Source organism: Drosophila nasuta, chromosome 2R (genome assembly GCF_023558535.2).
Source record: "Drosophila nasuta strain 15112-1781.00 chromosome 2R, ASM2355853v1, whole genome shotgun sequence".
In the NCBI taxonomy this organism is placed as follows: Eukaryota; Metazoa; Arthropoda; class Insecta; order Diptera; family Drosophilidae; genus Drosophila; species Drosophila nasuta.
Window position 1 is genome coordinate 25215260 of NC_083456.1, and position 27062 is coordinate 25242321.

The 27062-nt window shown below is 42.8% G+C and overlaps 1 protein-coding gene across 5 annotated transcripts in view; it reads left to right on the top strand.

Annotated features, from left to right (window-relative positions):
- The window catches only part of LOC132787025 (sterile alpha motif domain-containing protein 5), a 168139-nt gene that overhangs the window by 130940 nt on the left and 10137 nt on the right, over positions 1-27062 (top strand). For 2 of the 5 annotated variants that reach the window (XM_060793865.1, XM_060793867.1), the window contains exons 3-10: positions 18277-18600; positions 18893-19209; positions 19288-19337; positions 19419-19525; positions 21355-21441; positions 22239-22295; positions 25393-25450; positions 25901-26127. In XM_060793865.1, coding sequence (XP_060649848.1) covers positions 18277-18600; positions 18893-19209; positions 19288-19337; positions 19419-19525; positions 21355-21441; positions 22239-22295; positions 25393-25450; positions 25901-26127 — 1227 coding nt within the window. The remainder of the gene's footprint in view (positions 1-18276; positions 18601-18892; positions 19210-19287; positions 19338-19418; positions 19526-21354; positions 21442-22238; positions 22296-25392; positions 25451-25900; positions 26128-27062) is intronic. The other 3 variants (XM_060793866.1, XM_060793868.1, XM_060793869.1) reach the window with 2 other exon arrangements.

The following is a 27062-nucleotide window of genomic DNA, read 5'->3' on the forward strand; positions in this document are numbered from 1 at the left end:
GGGGCGACACTCGTTGACATTGGGGCGACAATGCGTCAAGCAGGCGCACCCCTTTTTATACACACACACCCCCGCCTGTTACATACGCTCTCCTTCCCTTCCCTCTTCATTTACGAGACACATTCACTAATTTGCATATTTATGCAATTATACGTTACCTTTTGTTCCGACTTTGCTCTTCCTCTACACCCACCAAAAAAATGTTCGTGCTCAACCCTTTTGGGCAACTGTTCCCCTGCTCAACCTCAACAGTTGGTCGCAGCAGCAGCAACAGCAACGGCAACGTCAGGTCGCGCACAGCATGTCACTTGTCACGCCAAACACGAACACGTTAAATGTCAACAATGAAGTGACACAGCACGGCAATGGCAATGGCAACGGTCATTGTCCTGCCTCCTGTGCCTCCTGTGTGCGACAGAGACAGCAACAACAACAACAACAGCAGAGTTTGTCCTGTGTCCTGTGTCGGCTCGCTCCTTCACTGACATCTGACACTGTCACAGCGTTTAGTGATTTATTTCATGTTGACATGCGTCGTTCCCTCTTCTGACAGTGCCACCTGCAACACAGTCTGTCCACCTTCCCCTCCCTTTCCCCTCTATCATCTCTTTCTCTCCTGCATTTACACTTCTGTCAAAATTTTGAAATTGCGCTTACAATTTTTTGCCATTTCTATTTGCATTGTCACATCTCCGGCAGAACGCAATGCAAATGAAGTTATGAACATTAGTCCTGCAACCACAACAACTGCTTCACGTTGGCTGCCGCATGCGGCATGCCGCGTGCCGCGCGCCAAGCAATGAAGTCACCCCTTTTTGATTTCGCTCTACTCAAACTTATCTACAACAAACGATCTCAATCATGATGCGCATTATGAAAATTGCATAATTTTCTCGAACCCCTTCTCGAAGGGTGGCGCAAATAGCACTTCAATTAGGAAGGGAAAAACAAATGTAAATAAATGAGAGCAAACAAAACGACAAAACCTGCGAAGAACAAACTTGACTCAAATCACAGCAGCTTTGGCAGCTTAAGAATGCCGAAGGAAATTGTGAAAATTGTCTGTCAACAGCGCAGCTTTAATGCAGTCATTCTTTGTCCTGTCGTTTTTCAATTATGAACACCATTGGCCATTGACAGTGGAGCTCTTTTGTGGTGAAGTTGCAGTCAGCCACAGGACAATAGCAGCTCTGCTTGCAACATCCACAGCAGAAGCAGCAGCAGCAGGACATCATTGAACAATTTGACATTTATGGTTTAAGGTGCGTTTGCCGACAGTTTTATTGAGCCAAGAAAGTACTGCTTCGACTTTGCCATTAAAGTCAATTGCCCAGCCAGTTGCTCTTCTCCCAACTTCTTCTTCCCCAATCTTAAATGTCTGCAAAAAGTTTCTTTTGACAGACAGCCACGTTGCTCTACACATTTTCTTGTTAGCCGAAAATTCTGTTTTGCCTTTGACTGACATGATTATAACTTGTTGTATATGTCGTTTCTGTTCAGCATCGCTTCGGTTCAGTTCAGCTCAGTTCTGTTCTATTCTGTCTGCTGTTGCTGCTGCTCGTCTCTGTGTGTCTGGGGATTCGGTACGTTAACTCAAACGAAACTAATTTAATGCGCTGCAAAAAGTATTCAAACAATTGCACAAGGCGACGCCCAAGTGAAAGTCACCTCTCCATCTCCTTCTCCTTTCTTTCTTTCATTCTCTCTCTCTGTGTGTGTTGCGAGCCAGTGAAAAAGGCAGCCGAAAAACGTGAGCACATCAAACGGCGAATTCCATTTGCAACAGCAGCTGAAGCATCGACGTCAGCGAAAAGGAAAAAGTTTCTTTCTGCTTTAGCTTTAGCTTCAGCTTAGCTTTGCCGCTTTCTTTTTTTTATGTATTTATTTCTTTTTTGCGTTGTACTCTCTAAAATTCTAGCCATAAGTTAGCTGCGACTATAAACAAGTGAAGTTCTCAATTTTATTCAAGCCTCGACTGTTTATAGAGTATCTTTGCAGTCTGTAATTTAAGTTGCTTTCATTCCAGCAAATTCAATTGTTGGGGCGTGCAACTGCGACTGCTGTGTGTGTGTGTGTGTGGGCGTGGCACAAGCGCAAAATGTTAACAATTTTATTTATGTTAGCTTTGAACTTCGTGTTCATTATTTGCGCAAGCGACACAAGACAACGAGGCAGCGGCGCGAATAGCTGCCAAACAATGCGAATTGTTGCATAATTTTTTGGAGAAAGCGCTCTGGTATTTTGTATACCAATAAAAAAAAAAACGATAAAAGTAAATATAGCGCATACGCCGCATATGCCCAAAAAAAGAGAGGAAAGCAAACTTAAAGCACATTTCGTAAAAATTAGCTTAAAAGTTTGTGGCCCTAAAGCTATTACTCAAACACACACACACACCGTCACACACACACATACTTAGGCAGGCTGTGGCAAGCATTAGAAGCACCTTGAAAACTTGTTCTCGCTCTCCCCCAAAAAATGTTCATGCGAAGCGAGAGACTATTAGTTTGCCCAACATTTTGCCCCGGCAAAAACTAAATACATTTGTGTTAATTTCAACTAACACACACACTGACACATGCTTACATCTAAAGTAACGAAATGCGTAATAAAAAGGCTTAGTGGCGACGCTGTGACAAGGCAAAGGCAAAAGCAAGGGCAACTCCTTTGCCTCTTCCCCCCTGCTTTCGCTGCTGTGCTGCTGAAATTTGCATATGTGTGGCTGCCATATACATATATGCGACTCATACATCAAACTATTAAAAGCCTCATAGAAAAGCCTCTAGGGCATCATCCCCTGTCCTTGTCCTTCCACCTCCCTTCGTTCTACAACCGACATTTGTCAAATGTTGCGAGGCTTCAGCTCTCTCTCTCTTGGCTGGCAAAACAGCAACAGTTTCTCGGGGCCAAAAAGTTTTACAACATTGTTGCGGCCACGCCCGCACTTTCCTCCCCCACTCTTCGCTGCTACCTTGGCACGTGTGTGTGTGTGTGCAAAAGTTAAAGTGTATTTTAGTAGCAAGGGCAGGCCACAAGCATCCGCAGACTTTACAGGATCAGCAGCCGAGCAGCCAAGCAGCAGGTGCATATTTACATATTTTTTACCAACACACACACACACTTAGACTTACATCCATTTGCTGTCTGTAGCTGTGCAATTTTTAACTCGTATCCTGCGGTTGTACAGCATACAACACGATGCTCGGCTGAAGGCTGCGGGTAAATGATTTGAAGCCTGTGGCCTCGCCTCTGCTCTACTCTGCTCTGCTCTGTTACCTGTTTAGATTTTGACTTGAGCTGTGCACTAAATTAGTTTCATTAGTTTTTGCCACCCTTCTGACTGCTGCATTTATAAAGTTTGAATTGCTTCTCTCCCAAAAACTCACGACGTAAATTCGCCAGACAGACAACATAAACAATAGCTCCGACTACCATCATAAATTGCTTTTGGGTCCAGCTCATTTTTTCTATATATAATATACTCGTATGTGGGCATCATCAAAGCATTGTCTGAGCCTTGAAGCTTGTAGCTCTTACTGAGGCAATTAAAATAAATTATGAGGTGCAGATTTACGAAAATTAAGAGATTGTTTTTACACACACACGTAGAGAGAGAGAGCTATGAAATTGCATAATAGAAGTAAAAGCAAAACAGGGCAAAAGATAAAGGATAAGTGAAATCAACTTGCAGGTTAAGCGCACTTCCCGCTGTGCCCTAAACTGCCAGCCAGCACGTCCTGCCGAGTGTGTGTGAGAGTTAGAGTGTGAGTGTATCTATGTATAAGTGTGTGCCAATATAACATATACGTATGTGTGTGTTTAGCTCATCAGCAGTCAGCACACCTGGCGCGCACCCGCCGCACATTTAAGCTCGGCATATAGCTTAGGTTTTTAGTGCTATGCTTTTGCCAGCAAGCATCCTTTGGATTGCGTTTATACCCTGGCAAACTCTGTGTGCTCTCTGTGCTGTGGCAATCAAGAATTCAGGTCATGTGCATGTGAACTCAATTAAGCAGCACATAACTTACAAACCGGATTACAATCATCATCATCAACAACAAAACCCGGAGTCGTCGACTCCAGTTGAGCCTTGAACCTTTTCTTGCTCTCCCACTCTCTATCTCTCCCTCTCTCTCTCTCTCTCTCTCTCGGGTAACCCAAACCTCGCTGCGCATGCAAAGTAGCAAAACAGTTGACCATCTCAAGAGCAGCGATTGCTTTGACTGCTGTTGCTGTCAAATGTTGACTTTTCAACGAGGCCTCAAAATATGTTACTCATCCGCCCCGCCGCGTGTTAACCTTTTTCTGTTGCCTGTTGCCGGGTGCAAAACAATTTGCAACCATAAATTTGCCACAGCAAACAAGGCGACGCCCTCGCCTCGGCTATTTTTGGGGCACTCATTTGAGGTAAGGTCAAACAGCTGTCGAAGCTGGCGAGGAGGAGGGCAAGCGACCTGACTTATTTTGTATGTATCGCAGGATATGAAAATTTTCACTTGAATAATTAATTGAACCGGGCAGTTGGCAGATTCTTGCTACAGTCGCCTTCCGCTCTCGTCTCTCCTCTCTTTGGACCGCATGTCCTTGTTGATTTTGTCTTGTTGCGGTTGGCATTTTGGGGTCGACAGCTGAAACAGTTCTCTCTCTTCCTCTCTCTCTCTCTCTTCTGCCCCTTCAGCGGTTGTTGCTTGCGTCTGTGTCTGTGTCTGGTCTTGTCTTGTGGCATAAACAACAACAACAACATCGTCTCGCCCTCTGCTTACGTTTAATTAAGCAATACATTTCGGACAGGCCAACGGAAGTCCATTCGGCAAATTGCAAAAACAAATACGCCAAACGAATATCAAAAGCATAAATGAAAGGCAAAAGGTAAAGATGTGTCATGCATCGACTCCTTTTCCTCCTCCTCCTCTTCTTCCCTTCCTCGTTTGTCATGCGTTTCATGTAATAATTTGAGATTTTTTTTTGTTTTTTTGCTGTTTGTTTGTTTCTATTTTATTTTATAAGCCGCTTTAAACCGCCGCCGCAACAAGCAAAATAACATTTAAGCCTTTCGTGATAAGCATTTAAATAAATTAAAACCAACCCCTTTTCTCTCTGTCTCTCGACCAAACGCCTTGCTCCCTTTGGGGCAGTCATTGTGGCTTAGGGGCACACAGACAGACGCACTCGCATTCCCATTCACATTCACTCTGCGTCCCTCTCGTTCACTGCCACGCCCACAAGCCGTATGTCAACAATGCAGCTAACCACACGCGCGCACTCTAATGAAAAATAGCAAGAGTGCCGCATATAAACAACAACAGCTTGGCAGTGAAATGCATAAAGATTTGAACTTGACAATACCCTGTAAAGGATTAAAGCGGAAACTGAATAAAGAAGTAAAGTCTTGGTAACTAAACTTGCCCTTTGCAAACCCTACTTCCCAGGGTATTTGAAAAAAGGCAAGAGCACAATGAAATGAACGCATAAAGATTTGTCAGCGTTGATAAACAACAAAGCCAGCGACGCGACAATCCCTCCGCCTCCGCCTCCGCCTCTTGCTCCTAATCCGTTTGGTTGCGTGGTGGCAGGCAAAACAAATGGCCAAAAATGTGTTGCAAGTGTTGCGTTTGCTTTGATGCAAAGTGTCAAAGTGTGGGAGGGGGTGGGGGCGAAAAAATGGCATTGCCGAACGAACCGCAAAATGGCCGCGACGCTGTTAAGTATGCTATATTAATTTGCATTGTGAGCATTGAATGGCGGCAGTAGAAAACAGCTTTGCCTGCCTGCGGTTTGAAGCACAAGCACAACAACTGCATTGTCTACAGCTCACATTTTGCATATTTGCACATTTTGCACAGTTTAATTATGAGTTATGCTATATTGACCAAGATCAATTTGCATTTCGCTGAAGGGAAACGCAAATCGCTAAACCATTATACTACAAACAATCGAAAAAAAATACCCATTCTCTCTGTGATGTTGCCATAAGAGATAATCACCTTTTTGCACGAGTTTATAATGCTGCAATAGAAAATGAAAATGAAATTGCAATTGGCCAAATGGTAAAATGGTAAAATGGCTGGCAATAGGGCGGCGAGCGTTTGATAAGCGCCAATTTAACTCATGGCAAGCGAAATTAGCATAATAAACGCTAGAGCTTCATAAAATTTTATTAATTTATTCCCCCATCCCCTCTGATATCTCTCCCTGTGGAGCAGCATGGTCGAAGCACTCAACAGCTCAAGAGCTTAACAGATTTACAGCACAAAAGCCGCGCGCCATAAATACCGATGATGGCAATCAAAATGTAACAAACGTAAAAATAAAATGCAACACACTAAAAACAGACAATTGAGTGGAAGCGAGAGTGAGAGAGCGAGAGATAAGCGTAAAGGGAAGATAGGCAGAGTGCATTGCACACGCTTTTTTTTATTTTCTAGGTCAGGCAATTGGCAAGTGCACTAAAAGCCAAACAACTGACAGACTGAATGGCGGGCAAACAACACAAACATACGTTCAGGTCCCCAGTCGTTGCAACTGCTGTCACTTGGCATGGGGGCAACTCATCAGTTTGTCACACTGACAAAAAAAAAAAAAAAACGACGAGAAGGAAAAGGGGTAGAAGAAGGTATGCCAGCGAGTGAGGTGGGCGTTGCCAACTGCTGTCAACAATGTCTAAAGCGGCAGCTGACAAGTGTGTACGCCTCACAGATGGCCAGGGCGAGTCGAGAAATGGCAGATTGCACGGCCTGTCTGTCGACATGCAACTGAGCGTCTCCCTCTGCACTTTTCGGCAGACATTCTGTCGCAAGAAGAGAGAGGTAAAGGGGAGGGAAAACGGTGCAGTAGGCGCGCCTTTGGCTGGCTTCATTAGAAGGGGCACTTGTCGACTGTCGACTGTCTCTCTCTCTGTCTGCTCTGTCTCGGTTGTCTGGCTGCCAAAGTGCCAACAGTGTGCTGCACTTTCCGTCATTGTTGCTGCTGCAGCTGCACAAACTATTTACGTTTTGCAGTGTGCCGTGCCACGCCCACTTTGCCACCTACTTGGCCGCCTCGCCTTGCGGCCAACTTTTGCGCCGTCTGTTTTTCTGTGTTCTCTCAAAAGTTCAATGCACGCGCTTTTGTTTTGCCTACGCCGCAGCAGCGGCCAAAGTAACATTTTAGCTTGTCGACTTTTTGTTGTTTTTTTTTGCACTGTAATTTGGCCCAATGCCAGGCACAAACTTGGTCTTTGGGTTAGCGCAAAAGACGTCGCGAGGCTCATGACTTGCAGTTGATAAAAAAATTAAGCATAGTTTTATGCGCCGCCTGACATGATGATGGCCAACTTTTATTGACCGCAACTGTTTTTGCTTTCGTTTAATTTTCTACAAATATTTTAATAGCATTTGGTCATTTTTATTACAATGTTGACAGCAAAGGGAAAACTTTGCTTTGGGGAGGAAAGCCTTAATTGAATGAGATAATCTTCATTGATTGTTGCTATTTGGAGTTGCAAATGATTATTCATAATTCTGGGATGTTGCAACTTGACGAATTCTTATTGTTCGCCCAGCAGAACAAAAGGCAAATGCGTTAAATTGGGCAAATAGGCAAAACGGAAATGGCAGCGCACAAAAAGCCGAGCAGAAAGACAAATACTAAAGGGAAATGAAAGCAAGAGAGCGAGGGAAGAGGGGAGTTTGCTCGTCAGGCAGTCAGCCAAAAGCTTGCCACACATGCCTGCGCATATTAAGTGGCACGTGGTGGCAGAGAACATGTGGCCATATGTGCGGCATAATGAGGACGTCGCTGGGGCAAGTCGTGCATGCAACTTATGTGTGTGTGTGTATGTGTGTGTGTAGATAGTCAACTTGGACTCAAGCTTAAACTCGGAGACGCTGACAGCAAATCAATTCATATGCCTTTGCAACCCACATGAATTCATCAAAACGCGGCCCCATTGTGTTCTGTATGCGGTTAACTGCAAATATGACTCGAGGGTGCGAGACACACAGCACATTAAATGCCAACTACGAAAATGGACTGTGTCCAACGTCAATGGCCGACAATGGCCATGGGGGGGACAAGCGTTCGTTTCGCCTTTATCATTTAGTCTTTTGCTCTTTAGTTTGGACAAATGAAGTCAATTTGATTGCGAGCGCTCTCGCATCAAAGGAAATTGTTTTAAGCGTTCCGAGCGAGCGTTGCGATTAGCATCGGCTTACCAGAGAACTGTAGACCACACAGCACACAGCAGACCACAGCAGAGCACAGCACAGAGAACTCTTGTTGAGTGGGGTAAAATCTGATAAGCACCACGAACCACGCACAGCGGACCAAACGCACCACGCACCGTTGGCCGAAAATGGCAAAGAATAAGTTGGCGGCTTAACAAGCAAAACCCGCCCCTCGCTCTCACTCTCTCTCTCTCTTTCTAGTTCTTCCCTCCACCTCGCGCGCATTAACGTGCCGGGCAAAAGTTGTTGCCTACTTTCAGGCGCGCGCGTTTTCTTAGTTTGCTGGCAATTGCACTTTATGCCCGAAAAACTTTTGCCCTTAGACGAGAACGCAACGTTTATTACACACTCATTTGTTTTTTGAGCCCCAGCCATTGAAGCGGCTGTCATATTAAGCAACTTTTTGGACGGCCCAGAATGAAGCTGGTTTCTTGTTGCTGCCCACGATAGAAATCTTTTTGTTCATTTCATTTTATGTCTACTTTTGGCCAGCACACAGACACCGACAGACAGACGTGCCGAGGGGAATAGACAGACAGAAGGACACACTCCCACGCACAGTAGCTCACACACACACACGCACACACACATTTTTGGCAATTTCCTGGCATCTCATCTTGTTCGGCCTACGTCTGCATTCCCCGTTGCTGTCGCTGTCGCTGTCCTGACCGTTGCCTCAATTTGACACTGATGTGCCAAATGTGAAAATTCTCTTTCACTGACCGGCCAAACAACCGACCGTCGGACCAACCAACTGGCCAAGCGGCCATTCAACTAAGGCAAAAACTGCAAAGAATAATGAAAGTAGAAAGTGAGATTAGTTTCACAAAGTCGACGGCTTAATGCTCTTTGCATGCAGGTATTTAGCAGACAGTGAAAGGAAAGGGGAATTGAATAAGATAAAAGTGGTAAAAGAGAATGCACAAAAAGTAGTACAAAGAATAAATACTTAAACTGAAGGGAGTGTTGGAAATAGAGTTGAATGTAATGTAAGATAGAAAATGTTGGGAAAAGCGAAGGAAAAAGAGCTAAAAAGAATGTTGACATAAAAATAGAACAAAAAGCAATGATAAAATGTTAAATACATAATACAAGCTTCGTTTACAATAAAAGAATGAAGAGAACTTAAAATACAGTGAGATAAGTACTTTGAGCCAGTAAACTATACAAAAATAAAGTTAGAACTTCTTCTAGCTTAACTCACCTTAAAGTACTTATATTAAAGCTCAAATCGCAATTGCTAAGAGCCAAGAAATTTTATTAAAACTTGTATATAAATAATAAAATTTAAAAATATATAAATTTGAAAAGCTTTTTAGCAAGAAAATTTTATTAATTTGAATAAAATTTTTGAAATCCAAAATACATAAATCAAATAAACTTTGAATGAAGAAAAAATCATTCATATTGTATATTTTTTTAAAGTTTAAAAATTTATAAATTAGGTAAGCTTCTAATTAAGCAAATATTTTTGCATTTGTATATACTTATTTTAGGTTTTAAAATTATATAAATTGTTGAAGCTTCTAATGAAGCAAATGCCATTAAACTTGTACACAATTTTCACAGTTTAAACATTTATAACTTGTCTGAGTGATGACAAAGCAAGTTTTCATTGCCAAATTTCAGCACTCACTTAATTTGTTACACATGTCATGACAACATCAACGGACTCGCACAGTTTTTGGGGCAACGGTCGTAAAAACATTGTAACTGTAACAGCAAAAGGCAGTGTTGAAATGTAATTTGGCAAAATTTTTGCCGGACTGCATTCGTTTGCTATTTGCTAGGGGTATTCGCCAGTGTTGTGAGTGCGAATGTCTGAGTGTGTGTGTCTGAGTGTGTGTGTGTGTTGGTTGTGTTGGTTGTGTTTGATTGTGTGTATGTTACAAGCGAATGAAACTCAATCTGTCTGCCTGCCAGTCATGGTCTCTTCTCTCCCCCACTCTCTCTCTCACTTTCTTGTCTATCCAAACTCCGTCTCTAACTTTAGCTCCAACTCCAAGAGTAGAAATAGCCCTAAAACACGAACTCGTGCGTTAGTCATTTTGGCACTTTCTCATGCTGTCAGCTCTTCGAGTAACGCCTACTTTTTCAGCTTCTTTTTTTCTCGTCGTTGTTGTTGTTTGGTGCTATCTGTTGCCCTGTCGAATGTTCTTACTATTCTTGTTGTTGTTGTTGTTGTTGTGTGGCAGATTAGTATAGGGATTCGTTTTTGTGTTCATCCGGCTTGTCGCTCGGCTCAAGTTCGATTGTGCATTTAATGTCAATTTGCCAAAGGGACAAGGCAAATGTTTGTCGGCGCAATACAAAAAAAAAACACAGTAAAAATAAATCATTAGACAGGCGACAGCGAATAGAGACAGAGACAGAGACAGAGAGAAAGCCAATTACAAGCTGTAATTAGCCGCCCTCTTAACACAGAAGCAAAAGCTAGTTAAATTTCTGGCAGTAGTTGTGAAACTCTTGGTCCTTGTGGCATGTGCAAATCAGCGTTTTAATTAAATGTGCTTGTAAATTATGAAAAATGTATTTGAAGAACATTTCGATGCGGCCATTTGCTGGAAACTCATTTACAATTAAAACAACATTAATTTTGCGCTAATATGACCTCAAGCAGTTTGCAGTTTTTTGGGGGGCGCCACACACAAAATTTAAATTGCCAGAAAGTGAAGGCGCAAAAGGGGGAAGGGACAGAAATGGGCAAGCGAAAGCGACGGCCTCTGGCCACAGAAAAGTAATTAAATTACGCTGAAAAGCAGAAAGCGCTCACTCCTCCAACAAATCGCTCTCGATGAGAACCTTTCTCAACCCACTTTCCACTTTACGCTTCTCTCCCCTCCATCGCTGTGTTGCTGCACTGTTGGAAACAACAAAAACTTAAAACGCTTAGCCACGCCCACAACGCTTTCATGCTGTGCGAAAATTTCGCATAATTGCGTCAGCGAGCACATAAATTGCCAAAGACAGCAGCCCGCGGCAAGTGGCATGTGGCAGCGGCATGCGGCATGTAGGATGTTGCACGTGGAGAATGCGGCCATCCATCGAGAGCAGTGACAGCAGCAACAACATCAGGCGAAAAGGGAGAGAGCAGAGGGAGTTTAATCAAACGATGCACTTTGCATGCGCATATGTCAAATGCTGCAAAAAAAGGGGGTGAGGAGAAGGGGCAGGCAACAATTCTCCCCCAGTTGCAACATGTCCTTGCATCGATGGCATTGTCTAAGTGTGCGTCGGGGTGTTGCACGCAGCCTGTGTCTCGCTGTTGTTGCATGGCTGTCACTCTGCAAGCTTGTCATGCGTTTAATTTTTTTCCCTCCTCTTCTTTGCACTTTTTTTTTGCCAACTTAAATTACATTAAGCATGAAATATTATGCTAATTATGGCTGATTTCATTTCATTTGACGCACGACGCAGCGAACACACACAAAGGACTTCGACTCCGACTCTGACTCCAACAGGAGACACACAAAGAGATCCTTGCAGCAATGTCATAAAAGACAATGCAAATGAATTAAAATTAAATGGCACAGCACAACACAGAAAGGAAGAGAATTGAAATTGAAATTGAAATGTAATGCAAAGTGCCACGCCCCCGTACTTGGGAGTGTGTGTGTTGCGCCAGCGGCTGTCTGTCGCCAGCTGACGTTGCATGTTGCACGCTGCATGTTGCACGTTGCTGTTGCCATTTTTACCATTCGCTCTCTGGCTGACTTTTTGCATCATGCGCAATTTTATGTCAACCGTGGCGTATGCGTAATTTTTCATTCCCGCGAGTGAGAGAGCGAGAGAGGTAACAGCGCAACAGTTCTTCCCCATTCCACTTGAGCATGAAAATGAGAAATTAAATTATTTGCTGCTAATGTCTAGAAGAGTCAAAAAGTGGTTGCAAGTAGAATGGGGCACGACGACGACGACGACGACGAAAGGCTGTTGCAAAGTGCGCAGCGGAAATGATACAGCAAAAAGTGAACGCACACACACCAACACACACGCACACACACACACACAAACATGTGTTGCCGCCTGGCCAAATGAAAACTAAAACTCATTTCTGCCAAATTAAACTGAAATGTGCCCCAGCCGTGGCAACAGCATCAACATCAGCATCAACGTTGTTGCCACCAACAAAATGAGTTAAAAGCAGTCACATGTGTGTGTGCGAGTGTGTGTTGGTGTGTGTGTGTGTGGCAATGCTCTCGCATCTTAAATGTAAAATTAAAAGGCATTTCCGCAAAATGTCAGCGTCATATTGTAAAACATGAGTATTTAATTAGAAAATACTTTCAGACTGGCAACAGAACTCGCAGTTTCCACTCGAGTTTGCCCCTTTCCTGTTAACAGCTTGCCCCTTCCTCCTTCCCCTTCCTTTCCAGTTGAGCTTGGCCTTGTCGATACATAGAGAGGAGGCGTGCTAATGAATTTCAGCGAAGAGTTTTGTGCTTTTCAGCAACTTAACATTGCTCGCATTTGTTGTACAAAATACCTTTTTCCTTTGTGCGCCGGTCTTAATGGGCAGAGGCAAGCGTGGCAAGCAATGCAAGCGCGACGCGACGCGACGTGCAACAGCTGAAAACTTTGCATGTATGCCGCATATTAACACCGAAAAACTACGAAAAACAAGGGAGCAGGAGAACTGCGAACAGCGCCGAATGTGTTGCCTTAAATTGCCAGCTACAAGAGCAAGTGAAGGAGCGAGACTAGGCACAATAACAAGCCTAAGCAAAGGAGTCAGAAGAAAACAAAGAGCAAGCTTGAACTAGGACTAAAAACAGCAACTATGCCAACAGGAAGCGAAGTTTAGGCATAGCACTAGAAGGTTTATTTAGCATAGAATGAGCAGAGGCAACTGAAACGACGAAGATAACTAATAGACACAGCTAGGAAGAACAATTTTGGTGGAACACTAACAGCTGAACACTGGAGGTAGAACTGAGAAAAAAAAACTGGAAATTCGCTGATGGAGGTGGGAGTTCTTCAACAACATATGCGAAAAAGATGGCTATAAAGATGTTCTAGAAATCTAAGTTGCGTAAATAGAAAGACTATGAAGAGGTGACTATAAAGTCTTAAATGTTACAATGAAACTGAAGTTAGGTATAGTGTAAGGATAAGACTTGAAAGACTTAAAAAGGCAGAAGAAACCAAAAGCTAGATAGTTGAAAGGCTAACTATAAAAATCTTATTAAGTTTAAAATATCCTTAACTAAAGAAATCTAGATTAAGTAAATAGAGAGAGCATAAATAGGCTGACAAAAAAGGCAGAAGAATCCAAATTCAAGTTGTGTAAATAGAAAGAGCATAACACAGAGAGTTAAAGACCAAAAAATATTTTATGGGCAGCTAGTTCGACAGCTAACTAAAGAAAAGAGTATTGAATGAATGAAGAAATTGACTAAATTCTTTGCTGACTGAAGGCAGCAACTCAGTAAGCAAAACTTAGCCAACGAAGAACGAAGCTAACAAGTTGGCAAAGCAGCACAACTACAATTACAACACGCAGTAGCTAAACTATCGAGGAAAGAGGAGTTAGAGGAGTAAAGGCTAGAGGGGAAAGGGAAAAGGGAGGCCAACAGCTAGCACGACCTGATGGCCGTGCTAATGGCCACGCATTATTCAAAGTCTCGTTCTCAGATTGTCGAGTGGGATAAGCAATGGTTGCTGTTGTTGTTGTCGCTAGCATGGTTGTAGTTAATGTACATATATAAAAGAGAAGGGAAAGGGGGAGAGGGGGTGCTGTGGCATGCGGCATGGTGGCGTGTAGGCTGCATGCTCTTGTCCACTGGCCATGTCAAAACTCATTTGCCGTTAACGAGCAGCCATTGTGCTCATAAAAGGATTATTTACAAATCACTGACTTTTTCAAAAATTGTCAACTGCAGGGCTAAAAATACCAGGAGTTCTTCTTCTTCTTGCCGGTTGTTGCTGTTGTGTCACCCGTTTGTTGCCTGTCGACAAATTCTCTCTCTGGCAAAATGCTTTGATCTACAATTTATGAAATTAACCCTTAAGTGCCATCACTCCCCCATTCCTTTGCTCAAAGCGAAAGCCTTAGGCTGCCATCATCATGGACATCAACATCATCGTGATTTCAGTGAATATAACTTCCAAGTTGAAGTTGATTTCTTTTAGCTGATTACGCGTCGAAGGCAGTCGAGGGGAAACCGGATGCAATGCCACTGATTGTTGTGACTTTTTGCAACTGGATTTGAATTCAGCTTCTATTTCGGGGTGAAGTTGTCGTATCTTTGTTATGACTGAAACGCAAATTGACTTGCATTCCATTTGACAACGACAACGACAACGACATCGACAAACGACTCAGAAGTCAGCGAAGCAACGTTTTGTGCCTTTAAGCCCATTTAAAGTGGAGCTAAGCCTGGCAGGCAAAAAGAGGTGGAAGAGTAAAGGCAAAAGGTGGAAGGTAGAAGCAGAGAGGTGGGAGCTATATGGCTGGACCCTTAATTGATACCTTTGTTTGCATTGCGGTCACTCTAATTGGTGTTTGCATGCGGCTTTGGAGACTTGTGCAAATACGGGCTGACCAGACACAGAGACACGGAGACAGAGAAGAGAGACTGAGACTCGAGGCTGTTCTTTGTAATTTTGCGTGCGTTCTGTTTGCTCATTAAACGCTTGCAGGCAACAAATAGCGTCAACAACAGCAACAGCAACAACAACAGCAAAGCTCTTGCCCATAACAAGCAATGTCATCAATTAGCAGAGTTTGGCCAAGAGTCGAGTGCCAAGTTTGCGCAAAAAATTGACAAGCTTGAACGGAATTTTGCTGGCATTTTTGCGGTCTCTTAATGAGCAAACGTGAAGCGAGTGAGATCTTTTGCCAGTCTCTGGCAATCTACATGTCACGCCCCAACGCCTCCCACTATCAGCTTTACTTCCTTCCTTCATTCTCTCACTCTCTCTGTGTTGATGTGGCACTTACAAGCACACATGTCAAAAGTTATTAGCCCCCGTTGCGCTCAAATAATTTGTTGTGCCAGAAAGCTGATTACTAAATACATACAACACAAATAAACACAAAGTCATTTTAGCCAGAGCTCTACGAGTAAAGTTGCCTCAAATAACAAGCATTTGGCTGCCAACAAAGTTTTGCTTTGCTTCTCCTTCTCCTTCTACTTTTATTTTTTGGTCTTTTCTGCTGCTGTCATTGCCAAATCCTGGCACGAGCTCCTTCGTCGGTCGATTCGCTGTCAATATCGATGCTGGTGGCAACATCTTCTTGCCTCATAAGCAGACAACTTTTGCAGCTGTCCTGCTCCTTCTGCTGCTGTCGAGCTACGTGAGGGCGTTAAACTCATACATCACTTTATCCTTTATCCAATCTCCTGTGTCGTTCCATCCACATCCATCCAGCAGCAGCAGCTCCTTTAGCTGCTTCTGCTACATTTTCGCACATTTTTCCCGCTACTGCTGTTGCTAGGGATGTGTGTCAAGAGTTGCCAATAAAGCCGGCGCGCAATGGGCGCGCTGTCGAACTATTGAAAATAAATTTATAACGCATACGTCATGTGAGCGCCGCACAATTTTGCAGTTTATTGCATTTGTCGCTGGCATTGCAAAACTTCAATAAATTATTTTATTGCGACAGTTATTTTGTTGCCATTTTTTTTATGAATCTATTCGAGTACTCACTCACACACTCACACACACACTCGTGCAGTTATTTATCTATGAGTCGCGTCTACATAGAAACTTTTGCTGCTGTCATTTCGCATTGGTTTTGGCTTGGCAGCAAATTGCAAATGACTTTATGAGTTTGCCGCTTGACAAGCTGGCAAAAAGGACATCATCATCATCTTTCTCTCTCGCTCTCTTCTGTATGTATGTATTTATTTATGTACTCAACATGCTTATGAAATTGATTCTCCCTCAGCCAGCTGCCATCATCTTGGAATTGCATAATAAATTTGTGCAGAATGCATAATGAACTTTTTACATTCATTCGCGAATTCATTAAACTAGATATTGCTTTAAGCGGAGATCGCTTTAAGTAGCTTTTTCTATACATTTCTAAATGCACAATTTAAAAATGTTTCCCCAAAAAAAAAGTGTAGTATCGAAATACTTGGTTGTCTTGTAAATTGGTTCATAAAAATGCCAACAACACTTTTGCCAGCCCATCAAAACTTGACACTTTTTCGTCGGCAGACGACGACGAAGTATCCTTAATAAAGAAAAGCAACAAGAAAATAAAGAAAAGAAGAAGCCAGCTAGCAAATAATATGAACAACAACAAGCAACACCTTCGTTGCCTTAAGGGCTCATTGTGAAATTACCCACAGAGGGTGGAAGGGGGAAATGAAGAGGAAGAGAGAGAGAGAAAGGGGACTGACAGAGAAAGGACCTTAGCCAAAGGCTACAAATGAAAAGGCTTTGCTGTGCTGTGGCAGCGCCGAGAGGCAATAAGTAGCAAAAATTACGCTAAACGCAGCAATTTCCCGCTAAATTACACGCACACACACATTAACACAAATACATGTATATATAGGTATGTGTGTTAGCTGATACTTGGCTAGGAATATGGCCAGGTAGAAGCATAAAATTCAACTATAAATAAAGCATAAAATACTGAGGCGCAAGCTGAGGAAAGTGTGGAAAAAGAAATGAGTCAAAGAAAGAGGGAAAAGATATAGGATACAGACGGAGAGAAAAGTCAGAGGTAGAAGAGACTGAGATAGCAACAACTCGGGCATTTTATAATGCGCCACGCGTCGCACAAATGAGTAGGCGACACATGGTGGCAAGAAGCGGCGGCAGGCGAAACACGCGTCTCGTCAGTTGGAAAGCTGTCAATTTTCTCAGTGTGATAGCAAGAGGAAGGTAGAGAGAGAGAGGCAGAGAAAGAGGAGAGGCGGTAGGGATACGCGGGGCGTGCGAATTTTAATGCGTGTCATATTTGATTGATGCCCCAGCGTCATGTTGGCAATGCTTGGAAACAATGTCAAGAGTTCAACATGCGCCCCAAGCGCCCACTTCCAAGTGTCACGCCGGATTTTAAATAGAGAGAAGCGGCGCGTAGAGGAAGACGGTATAAGGGGATGGACGGGGGGGTCATGCCCCTGCAGGTATGCAACGAAAAAGTGCGCTGCTTCACACTCCTCCGCGTGGGCCAATTTCAAGTTCCTTGCAAAATATCATTTGCCTGTCATTGCGCGGCAGTTGGAGTTCTCTTTCCTGCTCACTGTCTGCTGTCTCTCTCTCTAGCTCTCCCTCTCTTACTCTCCTGCATTCCCTCTCGCTCTGCGAATGCCTTGCTGCTGCTCTCCTCGTGTTTATTGTGTGCATGTTGCGTAATTTAGCGCCGTTTCTTGCTTAACAATTTTATCGCTCTTTTCTTGATTTTTTCGCCTTCAATGTGTGGGGGGGGAGGCGAGGAAGGGGAGCAAGAGGAGCAGAGGAGGCAGCGCAAACTGACGCAATTTACTGCCAAGAGGCAAAAGTGCCATGTCGTCTATGAGGCTGAGCTGTAAATATTTGCACACATCGACAGCAGGGGGCTTTTTACAGCTGTGTCGAGACTAACACACAAACACACACACATACACACGTGTGGCACAAGTTGGAGCCATAATTTATGCGAAGACAAACGATGTGCGCTCGAAGGCTCTGCTGGATTTCTCTCTAGTTGTGTTGTAGTAAGTGCATTAGGCGGTTGCTTTTAGTGCCCCAAGGGGGCGTCGACTTAATAATTTGCGCGAATTGGCGTCAAGCGGCAAACTAATTTGAGTTAAGCGCATTGCACACACACACAAACACACAGCACACACACTAGCACACTCATACACTTACTGTAGTTTATTGTAGCTAACTTCCCAGCCCGTTAAAAAGCATTCATAACCCAAGAATTAAATCAATTATTAAACCCCAAGTTGCAACGCCAAACATCAATAACCTCATTTAATCGCTCATCGTTAATCGTTAATCGTAGTTTTCTCTGGCCTTCTCGCACCTCTCACCTCTCAAAAAATCCCTCACTCCCCACAAACAAAATAGTTGCCTCTCGAGGAGTGCGAAGTAACACTGTATATTTGCTGTGCTTCTCGTTTTGCAGGACGGACAACGCGGCCATTTAGAGGGTCTGGCATCGGTCTATTGTGAATTGTTAATGGCTCCCTTTGGAGATATTTTAAGTGCTTTAGAAAATGCTAGACAAGCAGCTTGGGCGGAACGCAGTCCGCTTCATCCCGCCGGCGGCAGCAGCGGCGGCGCCAGCGGCAGCGGTGGCAGCGGCCTCAGCGGCAGCGCTGGCTGTGGCATTGCCAGCGGCAGTGGCATGCAACAGCGCCTGCAGCATGGCCATCGCGGTCATTCGACGCACGGCGCCGGTCTGCCAAATAGTCATAGCCAGCCCATTTATGTGCCAGGAAAGTACTCGGTATGTATTCGAAACAGAAACAGATACACAAACAAGCAGCAGCACAAAACAACAACAAGATAGGCCCCAAAAGAAAATTTATTGATGTTGGCGTTGATTTGGCAAATTCTAAACGTATTCAAATTAAGCAATTGTTTCAAATTATATATTTGTGTTGTTGTTTTGCTTTTTTCATTTAACTTTTTTTATTTCCAACTGCTTCTGTTGCATGTTGCACGCTCTCTCAACATTGCTTAGCATTTTGTCCACCTTACAGCTTTGAACTCATTTTGTTTTCATTCACATTTCACAGCCCTCCAGCTGCTTGTCCGACAAGGAAGAGGACGAAATCTATGGCTTTGGCTATGGCGTGTTTGCGCCGCGAGTGGCACGCGGCGGTTTGACACAGCAGCAGCATCTGTTGCAGCAGCAAACATTGCAGACGCAGCAGAGCATACAGCAGCAACAGCTGCAGCAACAACAGCAGCAGCAGCAACAACAACATCACCAGCAGCAGCAACATTTACCAATTGTGCCAGGACAACAGGCGGCAGGACAGGCCGGAGTTGGACCACATCAGCATCAAACACTCCCGCCAAATGTAGCGCATTTGAATTTTGTGCAACAAAAGTGAGTTTTGTCCACGCCAAAAGAATTGTGGCAACAAATTTGCATTAATTCTCTTCTCTCTTTCTCTTTCTGTTTTAGCTGCCTGAGTCCACGCTCCGCATATTTCTATGAATTCCCACCGACAGCAGGTGAGTGCAATTAACAAAATCTCGCACAGCTTAAAGTCCCTTGACTAATCTCAAATCCTTTTCTACTTCTTCTTTTTATAGAGGGTCGCGAGACAAAGAAGCGCACAACATTGGCGCGTCTCTTGAAAGGCTTAAAAACTGTCAATCGAAGGGATCGCAACAATCAACAGAATGGCGCACAAGCTAGGGTAAGTACAGTCAAAAAAAAAAAACGAACACCAAAAAAAAGGCAATCCTCTTCTTGGTGAACTGTGGCAACTCTGGCTACAAGTGGGAAACTCATTTTAGTCGAAGAGCTTCGGTTTTATGACCGCAAGCAAATTGTTTGTCCTTTTGCCTTTCATTTAAATCAACTGCGGTAATTCTTTCAATTTATTTGCGCAGAATTTCAGTCGCCCCTCCTCTCCTCGCTCCTTCAATTGTAATTCCCCCCTCGACAGTCCCCTCTCCCACTCAATCGCCACGTTTTTGTTACATTCCGTTTCTTGGCCTCAGTTTCGTTGTTGTTTTCTTTTTTTTTATGACTTGCTGCTGCGTCTTGGCTGCTGTACTTAATCTTGGCCCCGGGGACATGTAAATTTTTATGCGAGCTACTCCCCCGTGTCGTTGCCCCTCCTCCACCACCTGCCCCCTCTGACTCTTCATCCCCCTCGATGAAAAAGGTTAAAAATTTGCGACGACGCTGCTGTTGAGAAGCTGCTCTGTCGTTTTGCCTGGCGGCCATGTCTACATTGCCATTTCTTTTCTCCATTTCTTGCTACTGTCATAATGTGGAACTGCCACTGCTGCCACTGCCACAGCTGCCACAACTGGTAGCTGCTTCCCAGTTTATCTGTGCGCACTCCTCGCCTCCTCACAAAGGATTCATTCAGCGCTGAGGCGCCTTTGATTAGAGTCGACTCGAGTCGAGTCGAGTCCTGCCACCTTTGGGGAGAAGGGGTGGCGGCAGTGCCAAGTAGATGCCACTATTCTTGACTCGAGCAGCTTGCTGTGCATGCAACACAACGACAACGACAAAAGCCAGTGCCTGGCAATGAAACTGTGGCCAAAGATAACGCTGCGACGGCGTCGACGCTCATAAATAAGCAAGGACATGCATAAATTTTTCAAAAGCACGAGTGCAAAAAAAAAAGAAGAAACACAACAAAATAAACAAAAATAAATAAAAGAAGCAGCGCGGGCGCCCTGTGCGAAAATAAATAATAAAGCGAATGAGCGAATGAAAATGAAGCAAGGAGCAGAAAGGAGTCGATGGGAAAGTCGTGCTCGGGCACCAGATAAGCGCAGGAAATGACTAAGGATATGCGCCTAAGTAGCAGCATCCTCATACAGAGCAAAGAGCAAAAAAAGAGAAGTGAAATAAAAGGCGAGCTCCCTTTCAAAATATAATTAAACAGCCACTCACCTGACTATGGCCATGGCCATGTGTTTTAGCCCATTTCGACCTGACCCCCAAAGCTGACTCTTAGCTGATTTGCTATTTATGATAAGAAAACAAACGCATTAGAGGCCAAGACACACTGGTAAAAGGCAGAAGAAGAAGAACGGGAAAGGGGGAAAGGGGAAAGGGGACTGCTGATAGGGTCGAGAGGGTTTCGCGACCCTCGTCGTGCACTCTGACTCGTTATTAATTAAAAATTAAAGCCCCAGCTGAAAGGTGTGAAATACAAAAATGGCGTCGTAATGGCGATAAAGCACGTGGATCCCCCACTCAACTCCTTCCTCCCTCCTTTCTCCCACCTCCTTCTCTCCATCAGCTGTGGCAGCCACAACTGATTTATGAGTCTCTTTGCTGCGTCCCAAACTCAAGCCACTTTCTTCTCCTGCGGCAGACTTCTCGTTGGCCTTTTGTGCATATTTGAAGTCTCACCTCGCGTCGGCCCGAGTTAATAAGCTGCGAAACTTTTGCGCCAATTGAATTGGAAATTGCTTGAAAATTTCGAAATTGAAAATTGAAATTTTAATTGATTTGTGAACCTTTTTTTTTCTTCTTTTTTTTTGTGTGTGCACTTTGCAGGCAGCCAACGATCGTCTGAGGCACTTTCAAATGATAAACGGCGGCGCTGGTGTGCCACAACAGAGTTTCGAGGAGACAATCCATAGGGTAAGTTGTACGCGGCGTATACGCAATAAATATGTATGGCGAAGTTAGCGAACGAGCGAGCAGAGCGGCAGCATAAATATTTATGCTGCAAAGCAATGCGTTGTTGCAAGCGGAGGCAACAGCTGCCACTGCAAACAAAATTACTTCAAAATAGTTTACAACAACAAGAAAGTTGCATACCACACCGCACTTATAACATGCCACCACCACCACCCACCCTTAACACACGGTGTTGCAGGTAGCTGTTGCTCGTTGCTCGTTGCATTTGCAATGCAATTTCAACACGAAAGCTGCGCACCTTGCTTCCGAGCACGTTTACCTGCAATGGCAGCTGAAGCAACAACAACAATATGACTGTGCAAAGTAGATGCATGCAACATTTAAAAGTTCATTGCCGTCAACATTCATTATTAATGACAGCGCGAGTTGCAAGGCGCATGGCAACCAAAAACAAGCAACAAAATGCAATCAACGGCGACAACAAACAGACAGCAACAGCAACAACAACAATCAGCAATCTCACAACAGCTGCAACGAGCTGCATAATGCATGCAACAACGCCCACGCCCACGCCCACTCGCTCGTTCTCGCTCCCGCTTTCCACATCCAATTGTGCTGCACGCATGTTTTTCACACCGAAACAAAAAATAGAAACAATGAAACTTTAGCAGATTTGCAACTTGCAAAACTGTTGCAAGTTATGAGTCTATTAAAATTTGTTGTGCTGCTAAGTGCTTGCAACAAATACAAATGCCATAATTGCTATATTTTGTTTAATCCAATCTCTTTTCATGCAGTTAAAAGTACAAGAAGCAATGCGCAAAAAGGAAAAGTTTCAACGTGAACATGAAGAGGTAAGTGAAAAAAATACTTTCTCAAATTGAAATAAATTCTGATAATTCTTTAAGAATTTTGCGCAGACTTTAAAAAATGTTGAAATAAGTTTTAAATGATTAAAAGTTAGGTTTGAGCTGAGAGGGAAATAAACTTCGTTATTTTAATAATTTCAATTTAAACCCTGACTTGTTGACACAATAATTAAAGTATATACTCTGCAAACTGTCAAAGATATCAAAATTGAAATTGAAACAATCATAAAACGTTTTAGAGCAATAACAATTACAAGCAGTTAGTTAGTTAGTTGGTTGACCAAGGTGACTGTAAAAGAAATTTTATTGCCATCGATAAAATATGCAGAGATTAAATGGAATTCTTTGCTTGGCATTTACTTAGACTTTGCTTGTGTAATTTGCACTTTTTGCTCCATCACACATCATATCAGTTATGCATGCATGTAATGTATACGATACGTATACGCAATATTCTAACATATCCATATCCGTATCATGCATATTTAAGGGCTTACAACCTGTGCAAAAGCTATTAAAATAATTTATTTTTTAACATAGCAAAAGCAATTATTCTGTTGTGGCAAAACATGCAAAGCAGAGACAGACAAAACATGACACTAACACACGTGTATTTACACCTAAGAACACACACACACATACATAAGTAAAGGGAACACATACAAGTGCAAAAACAATAAAGTGTAACGTGGCAAATGATAAACTTTTTGTCTGTCATAAAAATTATTCTAGAAAATTTCAAATTTGCCACAGAGAACCCAAGCAAAAGGATACGTGCCCAAAAAGGTGCCGCACTAATTGCCTCAATGTGTGTGTAAAAGCATGTGTGTGTGTGTGCGAAAGTGTGTGTTTATATATAAATGCTTGTTTATGGAAATAAACAGTAAATGAAAGGGCGTGGCTGGACTTGAGTAAATGTTTTATGCCAAGGTCCTTGTTAGACTGTTTGCTTAAAGCTATAGCAATGTGTCATTAATACCCTATAAATATGACAAGTGAAAGAATTAGTGAGATATATAGTAATAGCTCATTATACGCTTAGGACAATGTAATTAATAATTCAAGCTAAATGCTTATATTTAATCAATAATTATTTCCTATCAAAGTAGAGCACGTGATAACAAAAAATTTTGGTAAAACACGTGCTTTAAACATTACAAAAACTTTTAGGTATGTTTATTATATTAACTTCAAAGACAAGATTATTAATAATAAGAACAAAAATCATAGAAGTTATTCAAGCGTCTGCTGCTGTCGGATTTTTTTTCTTTCTTGACTTAATTTTGTAATTTATTTTTATAGAACTTCTAATGTCTAAAATCCCTGCTTTAAAAATGCTTCAAGCTGAACTCAGTTCATTTCCGGGTACAGTTCTTATCTGGCGCATACTTATGCACTTGCTTTGCCCTGTTGCTGATGACCATTCTCCACTAATATTCACAGTTAATTATACAAAGCAGTTATCAGGCCAACGATGTCATATTCCAATTTCCATTTCCAGACTTAAGCCCCATAGTCATAGTCATAGTCTCTTCAATTTCGTACCGAAAATGCAAAATTCTTGCAGTTGCCAAGCGCACACAAACACAAAAACATAGAAGAGTGTGGAGCCAGAGAGAGAGAGAGAGCGAGATAGAGGGAGAGATAGATAGAGAGTGAGATAGCAAATGCGTTGCTGCACGACAATTTGTCTGTTTGCATGTCGACGACGTGTGCCGCCTAAGCAACGGCAATAATTTTTGTGCATAAATGAAAAGCATACACTCACTCACACACACACACACATACAAAACACACTCTTATACACACACTCACAGTGCACACAACGACATTGTTGCTGTCCATTGTCATTGTTGTTGTAGTTGCTGCTTAACTTGTGCAAACAACTTGCTGTTTGTCTAATTGTAATTGCTGTTCTTGTTGCCACTAGGCCGCCTCTTGTTTCCCTTTCTGTCCACTCTTCTTCCTCTTCTTGGTTGCCAGCACAGCTGCTGCTTATTTTCCATTTGGCCAGAAAGAGAGAGAGAAAAATGTATCATGCTTATGAAATATTTATAGTATAAGCGATGGGGCAGAAGAAATGTTGCGCCTGCTGCCAATAGTTACTTTGTGTGTCCTGTGTCCAGCCACAGCACTACTAAAAAAGCGAGACACAGACAAAGAGAAAACATATATCGAGCAGTCAATTAAGCACAGCTCTCTGCAGCAATGTGATTAGCTTTAAGGCAACAACAAACAGCAGAAGCAGAAGCAGCATAAATTTACAGCACTTCGAGTCAATTGTCGTCGTCGTCGTTGCTGCTGCAAAACATTTAAATGTATTTTTAATGTTGCTGCCCCGAAAAGCTTTTAGCTAATTTTTATGCCACTTTTACTGGCATTTCTCTTGTTGTTATTTTCTACATTTTCTACATCTCTGACTGGCCCTGGCATCCTTTTTTCTCTAAGTTTTTTTCTTGCTTTTATTGTGACTCACACACATGTCTCGTAGAACATGGCCATGGCATGTTCTTAAATTAGTATGCAACACATATTGCGCTATTATGTTGCAGGACAGAGGCAACAACTCGCAACAGCATCATTTCACTTGTGTGCACTGAAAATTGTTTTAGTTTTCAAATGGAATTTTGTAATTTTAACGCCTTTGCCGTTTTCCGTTTGCCTTTGCCATTTGCCCAGGCAAAACTCTAAAAATACTTGTATAAAAACTCAAGTGAAATGGAGAGAAATAGAGGGATGCCCCTAAATGCCACGCCATGTGGCAGCTGCTGCCATTCGCTGACAAATAAGCTAAAGCTTCGACTTGACTGCCAAAGTTGAGCAAGTTTAGTTTTTTTTGCTTCGCAGTAGTCACGTCGTCTGTTCAGCATAGACTAAGTGTCTTGCTTCGGCACAACACTTGCCCCACATAATAAACGAAGCAGCACACAAAACTCGGCACCTAAAAACATTTGTCAAAGATCATAAAGTGCACTTCACTTAGGCGACACACATTTTATAGTTTTCTTTTTTTAATATTATTTGCAAACATTTTTCATACATTCATCTAATTACTTTATCCTTTTTGTTTTGATACTTGCAGATCTTGCGGGACATACGCCAAGGACTGCTGCAAATGAGTCGAGGCGAGGGACGAACGGGTAAGTTGTGCAGCTTTGCAACAAAGTAAAGTGAGAGTCCCATTCCCCAGCAAAAAGAAGCAAATTTCAATTAAAATGCGGCACAATTATGAGCCTTGGACGCCCCAAAGTATGCAGTAAAAATTGTGCACTCCAAATATGTTGCAGCTGCAGCCAGCTAGCAGACTTCAGACTCTGCTTGCCACACATGGCTGGCTGGCTGACTGAGCGTCACATGCATAAGCGAGCATAAAATCTTATGTCCGTTTCCGGTTGCAACAAACTGTGCAACTTTTTCCCCATTTCAAGTTTTTTTTTTGCGTTTCGTGTGTGTGTGCAACGTTGCGTTTAATAATATCATGTTGCCACTGCACATTTTTCGTTTAAAGCCTGCAAAATGCTTCATCCCCTTTTCTATTCCCTCTGCTGCTCTCTCACTCTCCCCTCTAACTAAGCCACATCGCCTCACAGTCTATCCCTTTGCAGATGACACTTATATGTACGATGAGGCGCTGCGCAATGGACCTGGTGTTGGTATTGGAGTCGGAGCTGGTGGCATTCCCGTTGGTGGCGCCGCACATTATGCGGTTAGTGCGCTGCACCATCAAGGTCATTGGTACGATGAACCGCCCTACGAAAGCGATCCCGATGATTTTCTCATGGCCGGACTCAATTGTGGACCAGCGGCAACAATACAGGTAAGTCGTCGCTCTCTCTCTCACTCTATATATAATACTGCAAGTCTGTGTGTGCTCTGTGATTTATGTGCGCGGTTTGCCAAACACTTGCGCCCACTTAAAGTAGCTGCAGCAATCGACTTCGATTTCAAGCTTCCTGTTTATACCCGCTACACAGTTAGGTAGAAGGGTAACTTAAGTAGTATTTCAATATACCACTTATGCATTTCGGTATATTTCAGTATTTTAATATAGTATATTTAAATGATAAATCCACACATTTTCGGTGTATTTCTTTTTATTATTTTTGGTATATTGAGTTGATATATTTAAAAGACACTTTTGTGCTTTCAATAAAAACAGATATATTTAATACCGCACCATATCAATATATTTCAGTATTCCTTTTTGGTATATTAATTTGGTATATTTAAATGAATGTACCACACTTTTATGCTCTCAGTGAGAAAAGGTATTCCACATTCGAGCACACACACTCAACTGTAACTTTCTTACTTGTTTTTTTTTCCTTACGACTCGCAGCCAATTCTCTTTTGGCTTCCACAATGTCGCCAATGCAATGCAATCAGTTCTCCAGTTTCTACTTTTGGATTTATGCGGCACATTCGTCTCTGCTGTTAATCCTGCTGGCAGCCACGCCTTCTTTTGCGCCAACTCCCACTCGCTGCTGTGCCTGTTACTTTGATTTCTCTGCGGATTTCGTGGAAGTCTTCGCTATGTGCTTTCAATTTTCCTTTTTTTTTTATTTGCTTTATTAAATTATACGCTGAATATATTTTTGCCTTTCTCGCATTGATTTCCAACTTCGATTTGTATGTCCTTTGGCATTTTCTACTTCTACTTCTGCAAGTCTTTTCGCCAGTTTGAACTTCAACTCACTTTATTTTTATTGACAGCGCACAGAAAAAAAAAGAAAGTGCATAATTCTTGTTGAC